The 18,370-nt window shown below is 42.2% G+C and overlaps 2 protein-coding genes across 2 annotated transcripts in view; both read right to left on the bottom strand.

Annotated features, from left to right (window-relative positions):
• The window catches only part of RFX7 (regulatory factor X7), a 119,030-nt gene extending 102,073 nt beyond the window's left edge, over positions 1–16,957 (bottom strand). The window contains exon 1 of the mRNA XM_073303792.1: positions 16,420–16,957. Within this exon, the coding sequence (XP_073159893.1) occupies positions 16,420–16,577 (158 nt within the window). The 5' untranslated portion in view covers positions 16,578–16,957. The remainder of the gene's footprint in view (positions 1–16,419) is intronic.
• LOC140894908 (uncharacterized) lies at positions 1,674–6,290 on the bottom strand. Its single transcript, XM_073303791.1, has 2 exons — positions 3,344–6,290; positions 1,674–1,893 (listed from the first exon to the last, which is right to left on the bottom strand). The coding sequence occupies exons 1-2, from the start codon at positions 3,954–3,956 to the stop codon at positions 1,832–1,834; spliced, it is 675 nt and encodes a 224-aa protein (XP_073159892.1). The 5' UTR covers positions 3,957–6,290; the 3' UTR covers positions 1,674–1,831.
• Positions 16,958–18,370: the final 1,413 nt, after the last annotated feature.

Genomic DNA, 18,370 nt, shown 5'->3' with positions numbered 1-18,370 from the left:
GCCATCTGTCTGAAAGGATGGATCCCACACTGCTCTCTACTGCTGTGGTCACTGTTATGAACACATCGTGGATGGTCATACAGTATATCATGAACTCCCAATCTGAACAGAAATCAGAGTTGCCTGACCTGCTCTGTGCCATTGAAAGAAACAATGCCCCATTACTTTTGGCATTCATGGAACAGTTGAATATGGTGGAGCATTACTTTTGGGCTCAGGAATCAAGGACTGAGTGGTGGGATGACGAGCAGTGGCTACAGAACTTTCGGATGCAGAAAGCCACCTTCCTGGAACTGTGTACGAAGCACACCCCAGCACTGCGGTACAAGGACACCAAAATGAGAGCTGCTCTCTCAGTGGAGAAGCACGTGTCAATCGCTGTGTGGAAGCTGGCGACTCCAGACTGCTACCAGTCAGTTACGAATCAGTTTGGAATCAGGAAGTTGACCATTGGGGCTGCGGTAATGCAAGTGTACCAGGCCATTAATCGCATCCTCCTACGAAAGATTGCGACTCTTGGCAATGTGCATGAAATATTGGATGGCTTTGTGGCAATGGGATTCCCTAATTGCAGTGGGTTGATAGATGACACCGTACTCCAATTTTGGCCCTGGACCATCTTGCGACAGAGTAGATCAATAGAAAGGGGTACTTCTCTATAGTATTACAGGCACTTCTGGATTACAGTGGGCATTTCACTGACATCAACGAAGAGTGGTCCAGGAAGGTGGATGACACATGCATCTTCAGGAACATTGGCCTGTACAGAAAGCTGCAAGCAAGGACTATCTTTCCAGACAAGAAGATTCCAGTGGGGGGATACTGAAATGCCCTAGTGGTCCTGGGAGACCCAGCATACCCCTTACTTCCATGGCTCATGAAGCCTTACATAGGAAACCTGAACAGCAGCAAGGAGCACTTAACCAATAGGCTGAGCAGGTGCAGAATGACCATAGAATATGCCTTTGGCAGATTAAAAGTGCGCTGGTGCTACCTTTGTGGCAGGTTAGACCTAAATGAGGAAAATATTCCAGTGGTCATAGCAGCCTGCTGTGCGCTCCATAATATTTGTGAGGCTGAATTTGAGCAGACAGATACCAGGGCTATTAGAGGAGCACAATGGGGGGATATTCGAATCAGGGAAGCTTTCAGGCAACATTTTGACAATGAGCACCAGTAATAAGTCTTTCTATACAGCAATTTGCCATGCTTTGTTAATTTGCTGCCTTGGATGAAAATGGTTATGATTCCTAACCAGGATTTGTAGTCAGCAAATGATCAAATTGCCACTATGTATTACTACCAGCAGCAACCACCATTTATAGGATACAAATGAAGATTAATTACCTTTAACAGAGTTTGTTTTTATTAAATACCAATTAACAACACACACAAAAGACTTGGTGCGAAGGGAGATAAGAGTGCAGGGCAGTGCAGGCTGTCATAGCTGTAAGTCCAGCTATCATTTTGTAAACTGTCCAAAGGGATAGAGTAAACGGGGTACCAGACCATTCCAGAAAGTTGCAAGGAATCTGTGGGAGGAGCCTGGGGAGATCCTGGAAAGCAGTTCTGGACCAGCTGCAGGGCTGGGGCAAGCATGCATGTGTTCTGCCTGGAGCGTGACTAGGGACTTCAATGTCTCTGTTTGCTCCTCCATCACTTTTATCATCCGCTCCTGGCTCTTTACAGTGTGCTCCTTGCTCTTCTTTCTGTCCTGCCTTTCTATTTTAAATTTTTCCTTCAGGGTCTCTCTCCATTCCCTGTGTTTGCTTTTTGCAGCCTCTGAGGATTGGAGCACCTCTCAGAACATGTCCTCCTCGCTTCACCTTGGTCATTTCCTTATCTGAGGGAGGTGCTCCGCCAGCGTGTAGGGCATTCCCCTGAAAGCCACATCTGCAGAAGCACAAGAAACAATTCACAGAAGCATGACTGTTAGTTCACACACAGCATTGAATCATGATACTAAAATATACCTCTTTTTACATACAAATTACTTTCTCACTGTCCCTTGGCAAGCACACATCTCAGCAAACACCCTAAATATGGTGAGTTCGGTAGGGATGGGGGCCTCAAGATGGAGCAAAGGGTCTAGGTGTTTTTTTAAGGGGATCACTGCAGGCAACTAGGGACAATATTGTAAATTCCACCACCATTTTCCAGACGGGGTCACTGAAGCCGATATCTCACTCTTGAGGGTAAGCAAGGGTGCATCTCCTGCACATGTGCAGATTCAGACCCGTCTCCATGCTGCTCACCTGTGTGCCACTTTGGTCCCTGCACCAGTGATTGCCAATTGACGCAGGAAAGTTTCCTACAACAGGGGAAGGAACGAAGCAGTTCTGCCAAAGAACCTTCAGCAGAGGACTGGCGAATACCTCCAGGAAAGTTTCCTAGAGATCTCTCTGGAGGATTCCCATGAAATCTTGGTGTGCATTAACACACTGTTCCACTGCACTGCTTAGCTGCAAATGGGAATGTGGAGCACACTCGAACACAACTAGTCTTGTACATTTCCATCCCTTCAGCTACTGAAGAAATGGTCTGAAGTAAATAGTAAATGCAAAGTACTCTACTTAGGAAGGAACAATCAGTGGCACACATACAAAATGGGAAATGACCACCTAGGAAGGAGTACTGTGGAAAAGGGATCTGGGGGTCATAGTGGAACACAAGCTAAATATGAGTCAACAGTGTAGCACTGTTGCAAAAAAAGTGATCATCATCCTGGGATGTATTAGCAGGAGTGGTGTAAGCAAAACACGAGAAGAATTCTTCTGCTCTACTCCGTGCTGATTAGGCCTCAGTTGGAGTACTGTGTCCAGTTCTGGGCGCCACATTTCAGGCAAGATGAGGACAAATAGGAGAAAGTCCAGAGAAGAGCAACAAAAATGATTAAAGGACTAGAACACCTGACCTATGAGGGAAGACTGAAAAAAGTGGGTTTGATTAGTCTGGAAAAGAGAAGACTGAGAGGGGACATGATGACAGTTTTCAACTACATAAAAGGTTGTTACAAGGAGGAGTGAGAAAAATTGTTCTTCTTAGTCCCTGAGGATAGGTCAAGAAGCAATGGGCTTAAATTGCAGCAAGGGAGGTTTAGGTTAGACACTAGGAAAAAATTCCTGTCAGGGTGGCTAAACACTGGAATAAATTGCCTAGGGAGGTTGTGGAATCTCCATCATTTTTAAGAGCAAGTTAGGCAAACACCTGTCAGGGATGGTCTAGATAATATTTAGTCCTGCCATGAGTGCAGGGGCCTGGACTAGATGACCTCTCGAGGTCCCTTCCAGTCCTGTTATTCTAGAATATAACAGAGCAGCAGCAACTCAAAAAGATCACTTACCAGGGCTCTCCTCTCCTGCATCATGCGCTCCAAAGACAGGCTGCTGGGACTGGTTAGACCCCTCCGGAGTGGAAAAGAGGTCCCAACTTGTTGCACAACCAGACGACCCTGCCATGGGCTCCACATTGTCCTCTAACTCAACCTCGTCATCCATGACTTTGTCCTCGGGATTGAGTCCACTGTCCGCCGCCTCCAGCCCTGCTGATATATCCACTAGGCTCTTGGCAGTGGAGGTGGGGTCACCATCAAGGATAGCATCCAGCTCCTTATAGAAACAGCAGGTCTTTGGCATAGCACCAAAGCAACGGTTGGCCTCCCTTGCCTTCTGGTATGCCTGCCTCAGCTCCTTTATCTTCACATGGCACTGATGCATGTCCTGTTCATAGCCCTTATCCAACAAGCCACAAGAAACCTGACCATAGGTATCGAAGTTCCTGGGAAGATATGATGAGACCACTCCACGCCAAGCAAACAGGAAGAGAAATTTCAAAAATTCCTGGGCCTTCAGAGGGGGAGGGGTAGATACCTGTGAACCTGGGTGAAGGGCAGCAGAGTTCAAACTGCTGACCAGAGTGGTCAGGATTGGCATTGTGGGACACCTCCTGGAGGCCATTTACAGCGGCATAACCAAGAGCAGTATCTACATTGATATTTTGTTGATATAACTTTGCCGGAAAAAGCTCTACGGCTCTCACTGAGGTGGTTTTATTTTGTCGGCAAAGCAGGAGTTTTGTCGGCAGAAGGAGCATTGCAGTGCGTACAAACTGTGTAGTGTGGAAAAGGCCATAGTGAGGTTACGTTTCCAGAAAGCCAGCCTTATTATCAAGGGACTAGATGCCTTCGGGCATTGCAAATGAGATACAGTCTTTCACTTGTAAAGTCACCATTGTGAATCCTGCCCAGCTCAGCAGGCACAAAAATCCTGTTCAAATCTAATGCATGTCTGGCTTCCATATGAGCTTGGTAGTCCCAGTTCCAGCTCCGATATCACAATCTTACCACCATGGTCTACACTAGCTTGTAAACTCTTTGGGGCCGGGATTCTCTCTTACTATGTATTTATCCAATGTCTAGCACAATAGGACCCTGATCAGCTAGTCTTCCAGTGAGAGTTCCAGCAGCACCTGCCACAATCATATTATGCCAAGTTGCACAAGTATTGGTGTCTCAAACCATTTCAGTGAAAAAAGGCTCATCATGCTAGAGCCAATCTCATTTTGGGGGGGGGGTCTAGCTCATGATTTTTTTTAACTTCTGGGACTGGCAGTACGTTACAGCAGAGCTCTGAACAGCAACAAGGGTGAGGCAATCTGTTTCTCTGACTGTGGTTGCATCATTCTCTGGAGAACAAGAACTATTCTATGGTAAGGTAACCCCTTCCGGGGACTGGAAAAAACTGCTTAACACTTACAGTGGTGGCATGCCTCAAGGTTGATCCTAAAGCTGGTAACATCATTGAGGCTGTCATACAGAAAAGAGGCAATTTTCAGATTTTACATCAGAAGTTTATCCCTTGGTAGTAGGGATCCCCATTTTTAAAATGCAAGTATTGGCAATCCATTTACACACACCTTCCTTAATAAAGATATCACTGTTCAACTGCAACACGTAGGGTCATCCACAGTACTGAGAGTTTAAAATTTTTTACTTCTTTGTTATTAAAGGGCTCTTTGAGTCAGCTTGGGATATTTATTCAAAAGAAACAGAACCAGCCACTAAATTCTAAAACTTTGTCTTGTTTTGGGGAAAAGGGTGTTAGCATTCCAACATTACCATTAACAATAGAGCCAAAGCAGATTTTTTTAAAAGGGTGCTTACAGTCCGATCCACAGAACACTTTTTACCCCAGATAAAGTTTAGAGACTTCAAATTCTGGGCCTCATGTGTCTTTAACTTCACTAAGTTATTACTTATTTCTATAGTGTTCCACCCCAAAATGCTGCATAATGTAATTCAGCTTTTGGTCTCTATTTTAATATGGTACCAATTTTTTAAAAAGAAAGGCTGAAGGCCTGCTGAGGGGTTGCCAAATTATAACAGAAAAAAATTCTGAAGTAGTGTTTTCAGATGAGTTTTTGAACATGGGCAAGGAGCAGCCATGGAAGATGCTCAGTAGGAACAAGTTACAGATGCTAGGAACCACTGCATCAGTAGCACAAACTCCTGCCAACCCAAAGCAGGTGCTGCTGGAGGACAGGCTTCCTGAGGATGTAGCACTTGGTGGTGCTCTCAAATGTACTTAGGCAATTGCTGGCTTTAAATTTAAAAAAAATACATATTCACTGTTATAAGCAACCAGTGTAATGTAACTGGGTTGGGAGGCAGTAGTGCTCCTACTTTTTGCATTAGCAGAGAAGTTTTAAGAACCTCGTAGTGGCAACTGCACATGTTGCTGGTACAAAGTCACTGGAGTATGGATGCAGCCCATATATATTTCTCATCTGAAAATGAACATTTTGTTCCATGTCTGAACCACCTACCTGACCATCAAAAAGATGTGTTCCAAAAATAATGACGAAGTTTATAACTACTTTCAAGCTTTCCCTTAAGTGAAGATATGAACCCTAGCCAGCAACCAGACCTCTCTTTTTGGAAATGAGGCATCTTGACAATGAGCAGAAATATCACCCAAGCACACCTCCAGGGGGAAAACTGGGCTTGAAGGGTCTATCAGGCAAGATAATTGTGAAACACCACACCGATACTCTATTCCAGAGTAAGAAAAGATCATGTGTACATGAAGACAGGCTAAAACCTGGAGGGATGCCACCTTTCAAGTCTTCAGAGAGGGCACACAGTGTCACCAATTTATTCCTATTTCGGATACAATCCAAACAACTAGAGGGTCATTCCAAACATACCAACAACATCCCTTAGTTATAAGGCCCAGATTTTTCAAGGTATTTAGGCATTGTTGCACTCAGCGCTGCAATGCCTACCTGATTTAGGAGCCGAAGTCTCATTTTCAAAAGGGATCTAGGCACATAGGAGTTTAAATTCCAAAGTGCATAAACCCCTTCTGAAATTGAGATTTAGGCTCCTCAGTCAGTTAGCCATTGCAATGCTGACTACAGCAACGTTTAAGTAGCTTTAAAAATCTGGTCCTAATGCAACAGCTCCAGTCACTTACATGAAGCCTTGAGGGGAAGTTCAGTAAGTCCAAAATGGCCACCTAACCCTTTTCTGAAGCCAGTGAAACATCATTTTACTGCAACGAGCATAGTTTTAACTCTGTACGGATACCCGAACCCAGATGAGAGACATCTATCACAGTGCAAATTAACCTGAAAAGCATTAAAGTAGCATTTTAAACTAAATAAGCAAGATACTCAGAGTGATACAGGTGTAAGAAGTTTGTACAAAACCACAGTTTAACTATGTAGACTGCACACTAGTCGTGTACTGTAATATCCAATTGAAAGAGCAGTGATCAAACGGAATACAACCCATTTTTGCTTAAAGAATAACAGAGTGGAGGAAATCAAGCTTTAATTTTCTACAGCTATGGTATGTAACAAATGGCATAAGTTTAATAAGTACAATAGAACTAGTTCAGGTGTATATTGGATTTTTATAGACAAATGTTTTCAAAATTATTTTTATTTAATTTCTGAGTTATAATTTCAGACCCCATTATCTTATTCTCTTTCCTAGACTGTGCTTTTCGTTCCCAGTTCTTTGTTCTTGCTGGTTCTTCCCAGAATTTTTTTTCAATCAAGGAATTTTGGCTCAAACCAATACAGGAGAAACAAAGCACTTACTTCTGTGCTTACCTGAGGAAAGAAAATAGTCTCTGTACAACTCTGAAAGCAAAGTATTCAGTACATATACTGAAAAACTGAAGATGATTTTAAAGGTAACTATCCTCCTGGTATCATCATTACCATTAAAGACAATGCACATCATAAAGAAGGAGTTAGTCAACCAATTTTTTCCCCTAGTTTACTTCACACATTACCACTAGAAACAAGCTTACAGTGGTCTGGCATGAACAGTCACTGTTGACCACAAAGGGGAAAACCCGCAACTGAGCTATTTCATACCTACACTATGTAAACAATTTTTATCCAGAAAAAGTCTCTGCAGTCGATAGGAATGTACTAAACAAAATTTTAGTATTCAGGATAGTAAAAACTTTGTGTAATTTTAACAATCTGCCAAAAATTTTGTTTGTGTACATCGAGTTTATTCTTGCAATACTAAATTCAAGAATTAGCCAATTTAATTAATTAAATAGCTCCAGCTTCAGAAAGTCGACAAAGAAATTTGTGCTTCATAGTAAAAGATAGGCACAAATATCAATTCTACCAGGCGTTCTGAAACCTACTCAAAGCAGGGGCCATATGTTAGATCTACTCATGGACACACTCCCTCCCATCTGAAATTGCACAGACCACCTCCCCATCCTGTTTCACTTGTATAACATCACTATGACAATTACAGCAAATAATGACATGGAAAAATATCTGACAGCTTTGAATTAACTTTTAGCTGTCTTAATGATTTAGCAGGTAGAAAGTGGAGCTCTTGTTGGTAGTCAATGAAAGCTCACTGATAATATGATGGCTGGCAACTAGCTTCCTATTTGCTTGTTGGTAAATTCAAAGTTCTCCTATTAACCAATAAAGGTCTATAAGGGTTGGAGCCTAGAACCTGAAAAACGGCTTCTGTCCCTACATTCTTCCACAAAGAAGATCTATTGAGGGGCTATAGCAAGAAGTTCCAACACTCAAAAGTATGGAGGCTGGTGGCAGGGTATTTCTGGAAAACTCCAGAATTCACTTCTCTTGTAAGTCTGGAACAGCTCCTTTCTGCTGACCTTCAGGGTAGAATTTTATTGGTAGGAATGGCAGGATTGCTGCATTTTTATTTATTCCTTTGATTTATGCTGAATGTGGTCAACTAAAATTTGTTACTGTTGTGAGACTTTTTGCACCAGGCACCCTGAGATATTCTGATGGGTGCCTTTTTGTAAGGTCAATGTATGTATTTGTATCCATCTATCTATTTTGAAGCTGTATCAGCTTTTTAGAACTATTTTAAATAAACTAATTAACACTAGAGATGGACTGAACAAAAAACCCAGATTTGGATCCTGATCTGAATTTTGCAGCTCTACCTCAATTCCAAATACTTCTGTTTGGCAAAATGTGCAGAATTAGGGTAAGAAGAGAAAGCACACACATTAGTCATGGAAGCTGCAATCCCCTCTCTCAAGACTACAAAAATATGTCAGTGCTTTCCATGTAAATCTGGTCAGACCAATTTAAAATTAAACAGTACGATCTCCAGTAGTAGTATATTTTTTATTAAATTATATAGCAGCTAGAAAGAAAACTGGGAGTATTTTTAAAAACATATATCAAGATTTGGAATCAAACTTCCCACTAGCACACAGACAGGTGCAATGCCAATGAAATCAATTGAATTGCACCAATTTACAGGGAACTGGGCCTTTTGGGCTCAGGGGAGGTTAGATTATCAGCCTGAGATGACAGTCCAGACAATTCTTTGCTTATTAAAAATGAATTAGAAATGTATTCTATATTACAATGTTGCACCGTCTGACTTGCTGCAACAAAGAGAAAAAGAAAACACCTGTGGTGGCAAGTGGAATGTTTATGAAAAAAATAAATCATATATGTTTATGCTGTGAGGTCAACAATCTAATGCTCTCCTATATATTTTAAATGAAGTTAACGGTAGTGGCTCTTTTTCAAATAATAAGAGATGTGACAATGTTTTTTAATACATTTTCTTAGCTCCCAGTGTTTCCAAATAAATGTGGAAAAGGCTGGGTCTGATTTTGCTCCTAGCAGCTTTGCAATGGTTCACTTCTGCAAAGTTATTTCTGCCATGTTCAGAAAGTCAGAGTCTTTTATAAAACCTCAACTCGCTCTCAAAAGTTACATAAAGGTCAGTGTTCATTTTATTCAGATTATTTTCTAATCTCGTAAAAATATGCTCCCAGAGCTAGAGAGACTCCCCTGTCCTGGTGGATGCTCCCCATTTTGAAAAGTTGCTTCTCCCTACTCCGCTCTCCCCGCCCCCACCATCTATGCAGCTAAGTTTGTCCATTCCCCAAGGACAGAGTCGCAGGCTGCACCTGTTGATGGGAGGGATGTTGAGGATGCAGAGTTTGCCAAGAGCAGCTCCTTGCCATTGTAAGGGGCAGAGCAAGTGCTTTCTTAACCAGCTAAATGAGGGAAGACATTTTAGATGAGCAGGTATCCAGAGGAGGAAGTCTCCTTGAGGAAGAAGGTATTGCCTCCTCCCCCTTCACATGACAGATATGGGGCTAGCCAGCTCTCCTGGTCAAGGGGCAGGCTACCCCCATTCACTGATCAAGGATGGAACACACATTTCCACACCCAACTAAGGTAAAAGGGTAACAGGCAGATGGTGCCTACCCAATCTGGAGAGAACAAGCAGTCACACCCAGATAACTCCAGCCAGAGAGGACTGATCAGGCTGACCCACATTGCAGCCAGCACGCACTGACCTAAAAAGTACACAGTCTACAATTCATTATGTATACAGTAACAGCAGTACGTTCTGGACTGGAAAGTCTCCCTACACAGCCTATGACAGTAGAGCCACAAAGCCAAGGAAAACTGAGTTAGCTACAATAACACTTGGCAATTTTACAGTACCTCTTATTTGAGGATCTCAAAAGTACTTACAAAGGTGGGTAAACATCTTCATTTTATATATAGGGAAACTGAGGCACAAACATTGGTGTGACACGTTTCAGGTCACATAAGCAAGAGACTACAGGAACAGTGATAGAGTTAGGAGCATAACCAAAAGGTTTAAGTTTGGTCTACACTTAAAAATTAGGTTGATGCAGCTACATTTGCTAATGTCTGAAAAAACCCACACCCCTGACCAAACAGCGGTGCCAACCTAGCTCACTGTGTAAATGTAGTTACTCTGACAGAAGAATGCTTCCATTGACATAGCTGATTTTGTATGGGAAGGTGATCCTACACCAATGGAAAAACCCATTCCAGTGGTATAGACTGCATGTACTCTACAGGGTTATGCCAGCACAACTATGCTGGCATAGCCTCTGTTGTGTAGACACAGCCCAAGAAACCTACTTCCCAGTCCCCTACTCTAGTCATTAGACCATCCCTTTCACTTAATTCTTTATTTGTCCCATAGTGCCTAGGTATTACAAGGGCCTTGGACTACGTTGCATTGCACACAGCTCAATCAGACAGAAACAATACATAAATATACACAATATTACAAGTCATGGAAGATTTCAGATACTGTCTATACAGACACTGTCACCATGTCAAAGTATTCTGGTTGTTACATCTGTCCCCTTCCAGATGCAGAGGATCTGCACTTTCGCTGGGATTGTTGGAGGACCATAAGGGAATTAGGTATCCAAATATCATTGAAATTTAATGTGTTGCTCCTAACTCCATAGAGTCCTTTGAAATTCCCAGTCTGCACCTTTATCAATAGTCTGGTTAGGAAGCAAAACTCAAACAGATAAGTCTTCTTACTCATTAGCCAAGTATACATGCTGTAACCCCTTGTATTTACAGGGCATCTGTGAAGCTGTACTGCTTCAATGCTGTTGACGACCCCTGTCATTAGCAGCACGTCAATATTTTAACAGCAAGATTAATACAACCTAGCTACTGAGCCAAATTCATCCCTGATATAACTCCACTGACTTATGCCAGGGATAAACTTGGCCTACTGTGTTGGTAGATTTAACCTGGTGGTAGATTTAACAATAAAATATACACAAAGACTCCATGACTACAAAATTCCAATAAATGTGAGCGACCGACACCCCTCAGCACTGAAATACCAAGTTTGGTGGATGGGGGAAATTAAGAGTCTCTTGTTGATAAAGTTTATTTCTATACTCATTTTTTCCCCTTTGGATTAAAACAATTTAGTTTTGTGATTTTTATATAGTAAAAACAATGTTTCCCAAATCATGGCAGATGCTCCTTGTGGAGGCATGAAAGAGTTGCTGGGTGTGGAGGGGCCTGCAGACAAACTCCTAAAACTGTCCTCCAAAGTTGCAGCATTTCTCCCCCTCCCCCCACAACAGTTTTTAGCCTCCATGATTGCAGAATAAATCTGTCAAACATGTTTGAGCCTGAGTTTGCAGAGAGTCTGAAATAATAACTCTGAGGTGTGAACTGCCCCTTCATTTCAATAGTGATTCTTTAAATGTCAACACTTAACTATTTCACTGCTCATCAAAGCATGCAAAAAGGAGAGATTCAAATTATGAAGGCCCACACCAGTGTTTTCCAAAGCACAGGGCATGAAGAGTTATCTGCAATTTATGAGCAGATGACATATTAATTAAGAGAGGTGTGATTGCAGGGGATGCATGACTTGTTTCATTCTCCAGAAGAGGGGCTGTGCTTTCAAGAGATTAGGAACTTGATATAAAATCCAGCCTAGTTTCTTAGCACAAAACCAAGAGCCTAAAATGAACAAGGGCCAATTCAACTCCCACTGACTTCAACGGGACTTAAACTGGACCCTGCCACACATAGGAGTTTGCCACTGAGCAGCCCAGCTCATGCAGTTTTGGCATAGCGCACCATACTACTAGCTAAAAGACAGATCTGAGGACAAAATTATGATCAGAAGCCCACGCCCAGTGCTGCTTAGCCAGACTGCGAATGCTTTGTGTTCTAAACTCCACACTGCCTAGTCCTCAGTGCGATTTTTATGTCTGATATGGGGAAAAAAGCCTTCACCTCTCATGCAAAATTAATAAATTAAAATCATAGCAGATGCCTTAAGGACAAAAATAAACTGCTGGGATCTAGGCTAGGTAAGCAAACCCAGGGCCTGACTATGTGTGTGGATGTAAACAGAAGACAATTTACAGCAACAGTAAACAAGCCTTAAATTTAATCATTTTCGCCAAGCAGTCAAAATAAGGATAAAGAAAACAAAACAATTTCCACTAGCTATAGGATGTGAACTGGACCTTGTGAATAGGGTAGTAAGAGAGGGTTGAAATTGCCTAAAACCATTGGGGCTACTGTTTACTGCACATAGTGCAGAATGTCAGCAAATACTTTTCTTTGTTTGCAATCCAAATTTCTTAATCTCTGTCCACATCATTTTTATGCAAGTACAGTACTGGCTGATTTTTTCCACCAACAGGATATTCTCTAGCAACCTAATGGAATTCTGAGTAGACTCAAAACTCATAGCAGTATGTTTGTGTATACAGGCTCCATATATAAATTAAACACTTATTTGATAATACTATATTCTCACTCCAAAAAATTAATTGAAATTCCATTAGTCTATATGCACAGACAGCTAAACAGGGTAAGGTTTTCCCTCCTAAGGCTTTAGTGTCTGGACAAAAAGCTATTAATATAAAAGCTTTAATGAATCTACAATGATATGCAAATAAGCATATTGAGGCCCAATGTCCAGGGAAGACTAAGGCAATTTACAAACCCTGATATTAATCAGAGAGTCTAGGCTCTGTAAAGACAGGTTCTTTCTAGTCTAGACTTCTAATCCGTCATTGGGAAAAGAAGTCTAATATTATTTCTGTCCTTTTCATCAGCACTGTAAGAACATATCCAACTGTCAGAGCAAGTTATATGTGCAATACAAAATAAAAATGGACAACACTTCTTTGGGCCCATTCAAGCGGGTCAGCTGAAAAAAATGATTCTGTGGACAGACAATACAGAATCCTTAATCTTTTAATCAACCAAGTGTTAATAAGCCATAACTATCAAACATACCTGATTGTAATGCTAATGCTTCCTGGTCATTTTAAAAACATCTGAGAAATTTCCCATTTATCCCCTCCAGTGGACTCTTAAAGTGTGAATAAAAATATTAACTTAAAATGCTGCTAAATACTTTTGAAAGTCTTCAATATGCACCATGCCGTCAACCTTAAACACTCAAATTTAATCCAGTGTTTAATTTTAAAGAGATACTAGATGTTTGCAATTATAGAAGAGTTACTTCTTTTGTCAAATTGCATTTTAATTTAATAAACAGAATAAATTAACTATAAGCAAAGATAATGAATAACTCATTGTCCTGCTAGAGGCCTACATCACATACTATATTTATATTTGTCTGTACAGTGGAAGGACAGGCACAGACTTGTTTGTGATCAGCAAGTCCAGTATTTCAGTAGTTGCTATATCCTGCTATACTATTTTGATTGAAAATATGTTTTGCATACTAGAAAACACGTCTTTTAAACTAAAAATGTCCATCCCCTATACTCGCAAATGGGGGGGGGGGGGCGCGAATAAAACAGCAGAGACAACGCTAAAAGGTACTCATTTAAATGTGTTAAATCCTTCAGGATTTAAAAAACACTGACCTCCTAAACCACAAAACCGAGGAGAAAATACTCTTCTCAACAAGTGATAAGTTAAAGCTACTCATAAAGATGGAATCTTGTCATTTTAGTATTATGCTCAAGAATAGCTTGTACAATACATTAACTACCAGTACACTCCATCTACTGTAAACAATACTAATTCTTGGGTTGGGAGCAGGGAAGAAGTGAGTTTCCAGTGCATGATATAAGTACTGTATGTATATTACTTTTCTTTTGCAAAGCTACCTTAATTTCTGGTTAATAAGAATAACTGAATCTGCACTAATATAGTATATAGGACACTAGTAAATAGTAAAAACAAAAAAAAAATAATAATCAGACATTCAGGTGAAGATTGCTTGCTAGCAGTACAGTACTAAGAGAATACACAGGATTTCTCATGTTAGCTCTCCACAGATAGAAAAACAAAATGTAAAGTAAGGTTTGAAAATGAAGTGCAATTTTATTATAAATAAGTTGTTTCACATATTATATGTTTACAGTACAATATGCAAGCACTGATACTATCTGGAAGTGCTGCAGAAGTTTTAGACCTGTCAAGAAAGCTGTCAGGACAGTCAAGAAGTAAAGGTCATGTGTATGTGAAGGATGGCTAATCAACTATCTATTAATTCTACAAACCATATTGGGAGAGGAGACAATCACAATGTACTGGCAAAACCTCTGATGGTTTCAGATACTTTGGTGATGCCTATGCTAGTACATTTGGTGAAGCTAATAAAGTTCTTTTGTACTGAAAGTGAAGAAAAGTTATTTACTCAAACACTTTACATATTTGAACCAAGCTATCTTTGAATGTAATGTTATAAGACCCAAGTCTTCTTTTTAAAAAGCAAGTTCTTATTAAAGGAGAGGTTTTACTTAGTAGCCATTTTGTCTTCAACTTGGACATGATACCTAATCTGAATGCAATGTAAACATGCTGTCTGAGAAGCTGATTTCCAAGTACCATGTTGATGGGAAGAGAAGGGATAAATCATAAATATGTACCACAAAAACCTATTATAAATCAGAATAATCTGAAGGTAACACAATCGAAAGATCCAGGAAATTCATCAGTTAATACTGTCTCCTGAAGTCACCTTATTGCACACAAAAACTAAACAAAAGGCTGTGTGTGGATTAAGGACAGAGAACGTGATTTACTGTTTAATTTTAATTTCCTAGGCTTTTTTAAATATCAGTTTAACAACATAACAACCTCCCTAATAATATTTTTAACATTTTTGGACTCCCTTTTAAAATACATATTAATTCAACATACCATAAAGCTAACTATAGTATGAAGCACTATAAACACTGGATCAGTACATTGGCTATTAGGCATCAATAATATGGATACTGCAAAAGGCAAAAATTCTTGTAACTTATAGAATTCCCAATTTTCAAAATGTACCCAAAGGGCTCAATCCCTGCATAACATATTGCAGGTGCGAGGCCTCTGCAATACTTCAAATAAAAAAATTGCTTTGTTTTGAGAGTGGAGGACAAACATAACTCAATTAACTTTTTTTAACTAGTTTTTAAAAACTAATATTAAATTCAGCAGAACATGGGTTTACTGTGAGGTGATTTTGTTTAAAATTTGTACCAAAAATTGGATTCTTGGAAATGCCACCATGCCAAGTTTTAGCCCAAATCACATTTTAATTGCAAATCCATGAAAATAGAGGTTTATAATAGGAACACTGATACAATCTTTATTATGACATTTGCGCTCCTTGATGCATTAATACTTTGTATTATTGGGGGATGAGATGAATTCATATATCAAAAAGACTATTAATAAGCAGAAAACAATATTCAATTAGTAAGATACCTTAAATAGGTGAGGCTACATCCATTATCTTGACACAAACCTACTATAATTACCATTATCTCTGGATACAATGAATGTAAACATAGCCAACCAAACCCTTGAGTACATTTGACTGTATATAATTCCTGGGGGGAAAATGCTGGTATCCTCTAAATAAAAGAGATACACATTTATGTGCATGATATAATATATATTATACACACAGGTGTGTGTATATGATATATATTTCCAAAAGGTGCGTTCTTCCCAGGAAATGCAGAACCACCACCTCTCCTGGATGGTTTTTAATCTTGAATAAACAATGGAAAAACATTTAGGGAAGGTAACTAATCCTACAGCTGAGCAGGTTTTGCGTTGCCTATTAATATTCTTATGGACAATGGTCCGTCTGGCTGAAATTCACAATACGCTTCTTCCTGTGTGTGTGCGGGGGGGGGGGGGTCTCTCTCTCTCTCTCTGCAAAGCCAAGTAAACACATTTTCCATTCCCCATCCCCCACCCCTCAGATACACACCACCATCATGCAGTGCAAGTTATCTCCCAACCTCCTTTCTTTTAAATGCACCAAGTGTTTCGATCCCGATAGATTTTAAGCAACTTGTTTTTCTGCAGCTCAAAAAACAAACAAACAAACAAACAAACAAACAAAAAAACCCCAACCACGTTTAGCGTTTATTTTCGGGGGGAGGGGAGGGTGGTTTCAGATATGCACATTAAGGAACAATTTACCCCCAAATAAACCCCCCCAAACAAAGTCAAGGGCCCTATCAGCGCGCGCCAGGCTCCGGCAATGCACATGCGGAGCCTGCAGGAGCAAACCTCCGGCTCAGCGCTCAGCCAGCGTGCCATGGAGGCGGCGGCGGCGGCTCTTACCAGATGGAGTTCTTGATTTTGTGTTGCAGCGCGTTGGCTTCCGTCCCTTGCAGCCCGGGCACCAGGGCTGGCAGAGCCCCCCCTGGCGCGGGGGTGCCGGGGAGCTGCGGCGGCGGCGGCGGCTGCTGGGGATCAGGTTGCTGTTCTTCTGCCATCATCGCCGGCGGAGGGGTGCGGGAGAGGGAGCGGGCGCGGGCGGCGCTGGAGACACTAGGCCTTCACCCCAGCACTCGAGTGAGTCGCCTTTCCCGGCTGCCTGGGGGACATCACGGAGGAGAAGCCGCGTCGGGTCCAGCCGCTGCTACGCCGGAGGGGGGGGAGCCTTCCCAAAGGGAAGGCGCATCGCGGCGCTGCCCCGCGCTCTGGGGTCGCTGCGGGCTCGCCGCCGCCCCCCGCCAGCACCTGGTCCCGCTGCAGCCCCGAAGCAGCCCGCACAGCGCTGCCTGCCGCTTGCCCTGCTGCTGCGCTGCCAGGCGAAGGCAGCCCGTGCGCGCAGGCTCACTGCCGCCCTGTGCAGACAGCAACAACACGGCGCAGACACAGGGGGGGGGGCGAGGGAAGGAATAACCAGGGCAGGGACCCAGCCGGCGGTAGCCGGGCGGGGAGGGGGGCAGAGTTGACTCCCGCAGCAGCGTGCCTCCGGCTCCAGGCAGCGCGGCGGACTCCGGGGGGAAAGGAGCTCCCTGCCCTTGATTCCGGCTGGCTGTGTCAGTGGGGGTCCAGGCTGGTTGTGCAGGATTATGCAGTGTTGCCAGGTGGCCATGCGAAGGAGAAGGCTGGGCAGGGCACTCCCTGCACTAGGCACCCAGCAACAGATCCAGATGCAGTGGTATGGAGGCGGCCCCCGAGATACAGGGCAGCCCTTCACCTGCTACCCAGGAGTCGCACAAGGCATCACACCAGGGGAAGGGATCTGGGGTAGCCCACTCAGAATAGCACTGGTAAAATGTGCCCCTACACTGCACATCCTTGATTAGCCAAATGCATAGATGACATTTTTTGAGACTGGGCTGTTGGTTTTGTTAGTCATACCTACAGGGCCATAGGTCTGCATGGCATTTTACAGATAAACACATCACAAGAAGGGTCCCTTGGAATGCCACATAGGTGCAGGGGTCTGCAAACATGGATCAGATTGCTGAGTTAGGGCCCAGGGCCCAATTTGTAACTACATACAGTATTACCTAGCATTTTGTTTACTCACATGAACAGCCCCATTTCATTAAAAGCTACTCACTGTAGTAGGCAAAACACCTGTTGGTTAGAATTCACACACCCAATATTTAAGAATAACTGAGGTTGTATTGTGCCTGTATACATAGATATGTACTTTAAATTTACACTCTGCCATACCAATTATCTAAACATGTCTTCCCTGATATTCTGTTATCAGCATTCTACTGCATATACAGAGATTCTCCAAAGTCAGGCAATGTGGGTTAATGTTTGTGAAACAACATCCCCACTGTATTTTCTACTGAATGCATCCGATGAAGTGAGCGGTAGCTCACAAAAGCTTATGCTCAAATAAATTGGTTAGTCTCTAAGGTGCCACAAGTCCTCCTTTTCTTTTTGCGAATACAGACTAACACGGCTGCTACTCTGAAACCTGTCATTTACAAATACTGTTGTTTATTATTTTACAGTGCTCTGTGTTTCCTAGAAACCCCACAATACAGATAAAACCATGAATGATAGGCTTCATTCTCTCTTGCCCTACAACCATTTATGCACTCCAGTGGCATAAAGGTACCATGAAGGCAGTGATCTTCTTTCCATGCTTGGGTCTTACCCCTAGTGTAGGGGCCTCCCATTCTGGCTTAGAGCCAATGAAATAGCTTTGTGGTGGCTACCGTAAAGCTCTCAGTATAGGGGAATTCTGGATGAAAACTAGAGCAGTGCTGCACTCTGCTTACTCTTGGCCTCCTATGGCTTCTGTGGAGCTGTGAGC

Source organism: Lepidochelys kempii, chromosome 10, assembly GCF_965140265.1.
Source record: "Lepidochelys kempii isolate rLepKem1 chromosome 10, rLepKem1.hap2, whole genome shotgun sequence".
Taxonomy (NCBI): domain Eukaryota; kingdom Metazoa; phylum Chordata; order Testudines; family Cheloniidae; genus Lepidochelys; species Lepidochelys kempii.
This window is presented reverse-complemented; position numbering and strand designations above follow the sequence as displayed.

What these genes read in the sequence shown, in the direction of transcription:
- LOC140894908 (XM_073303791.1), bottom strand. Translation starts at nt 3,956, where the DNA reads ATGGCCTCCAGGAGGTGTCCCACAATGCCAATCCTGACCACTCTGGTC. An exon ending in TGCAGGAGAGGAGAGCCCTG is followed by an intron (nt 1,894 to 3,343) that starts GTAAGTGATCTT and finishes GTGCTTCTGCAG; the next exon opens with ATGTGGCTTTCAGGGGAATG.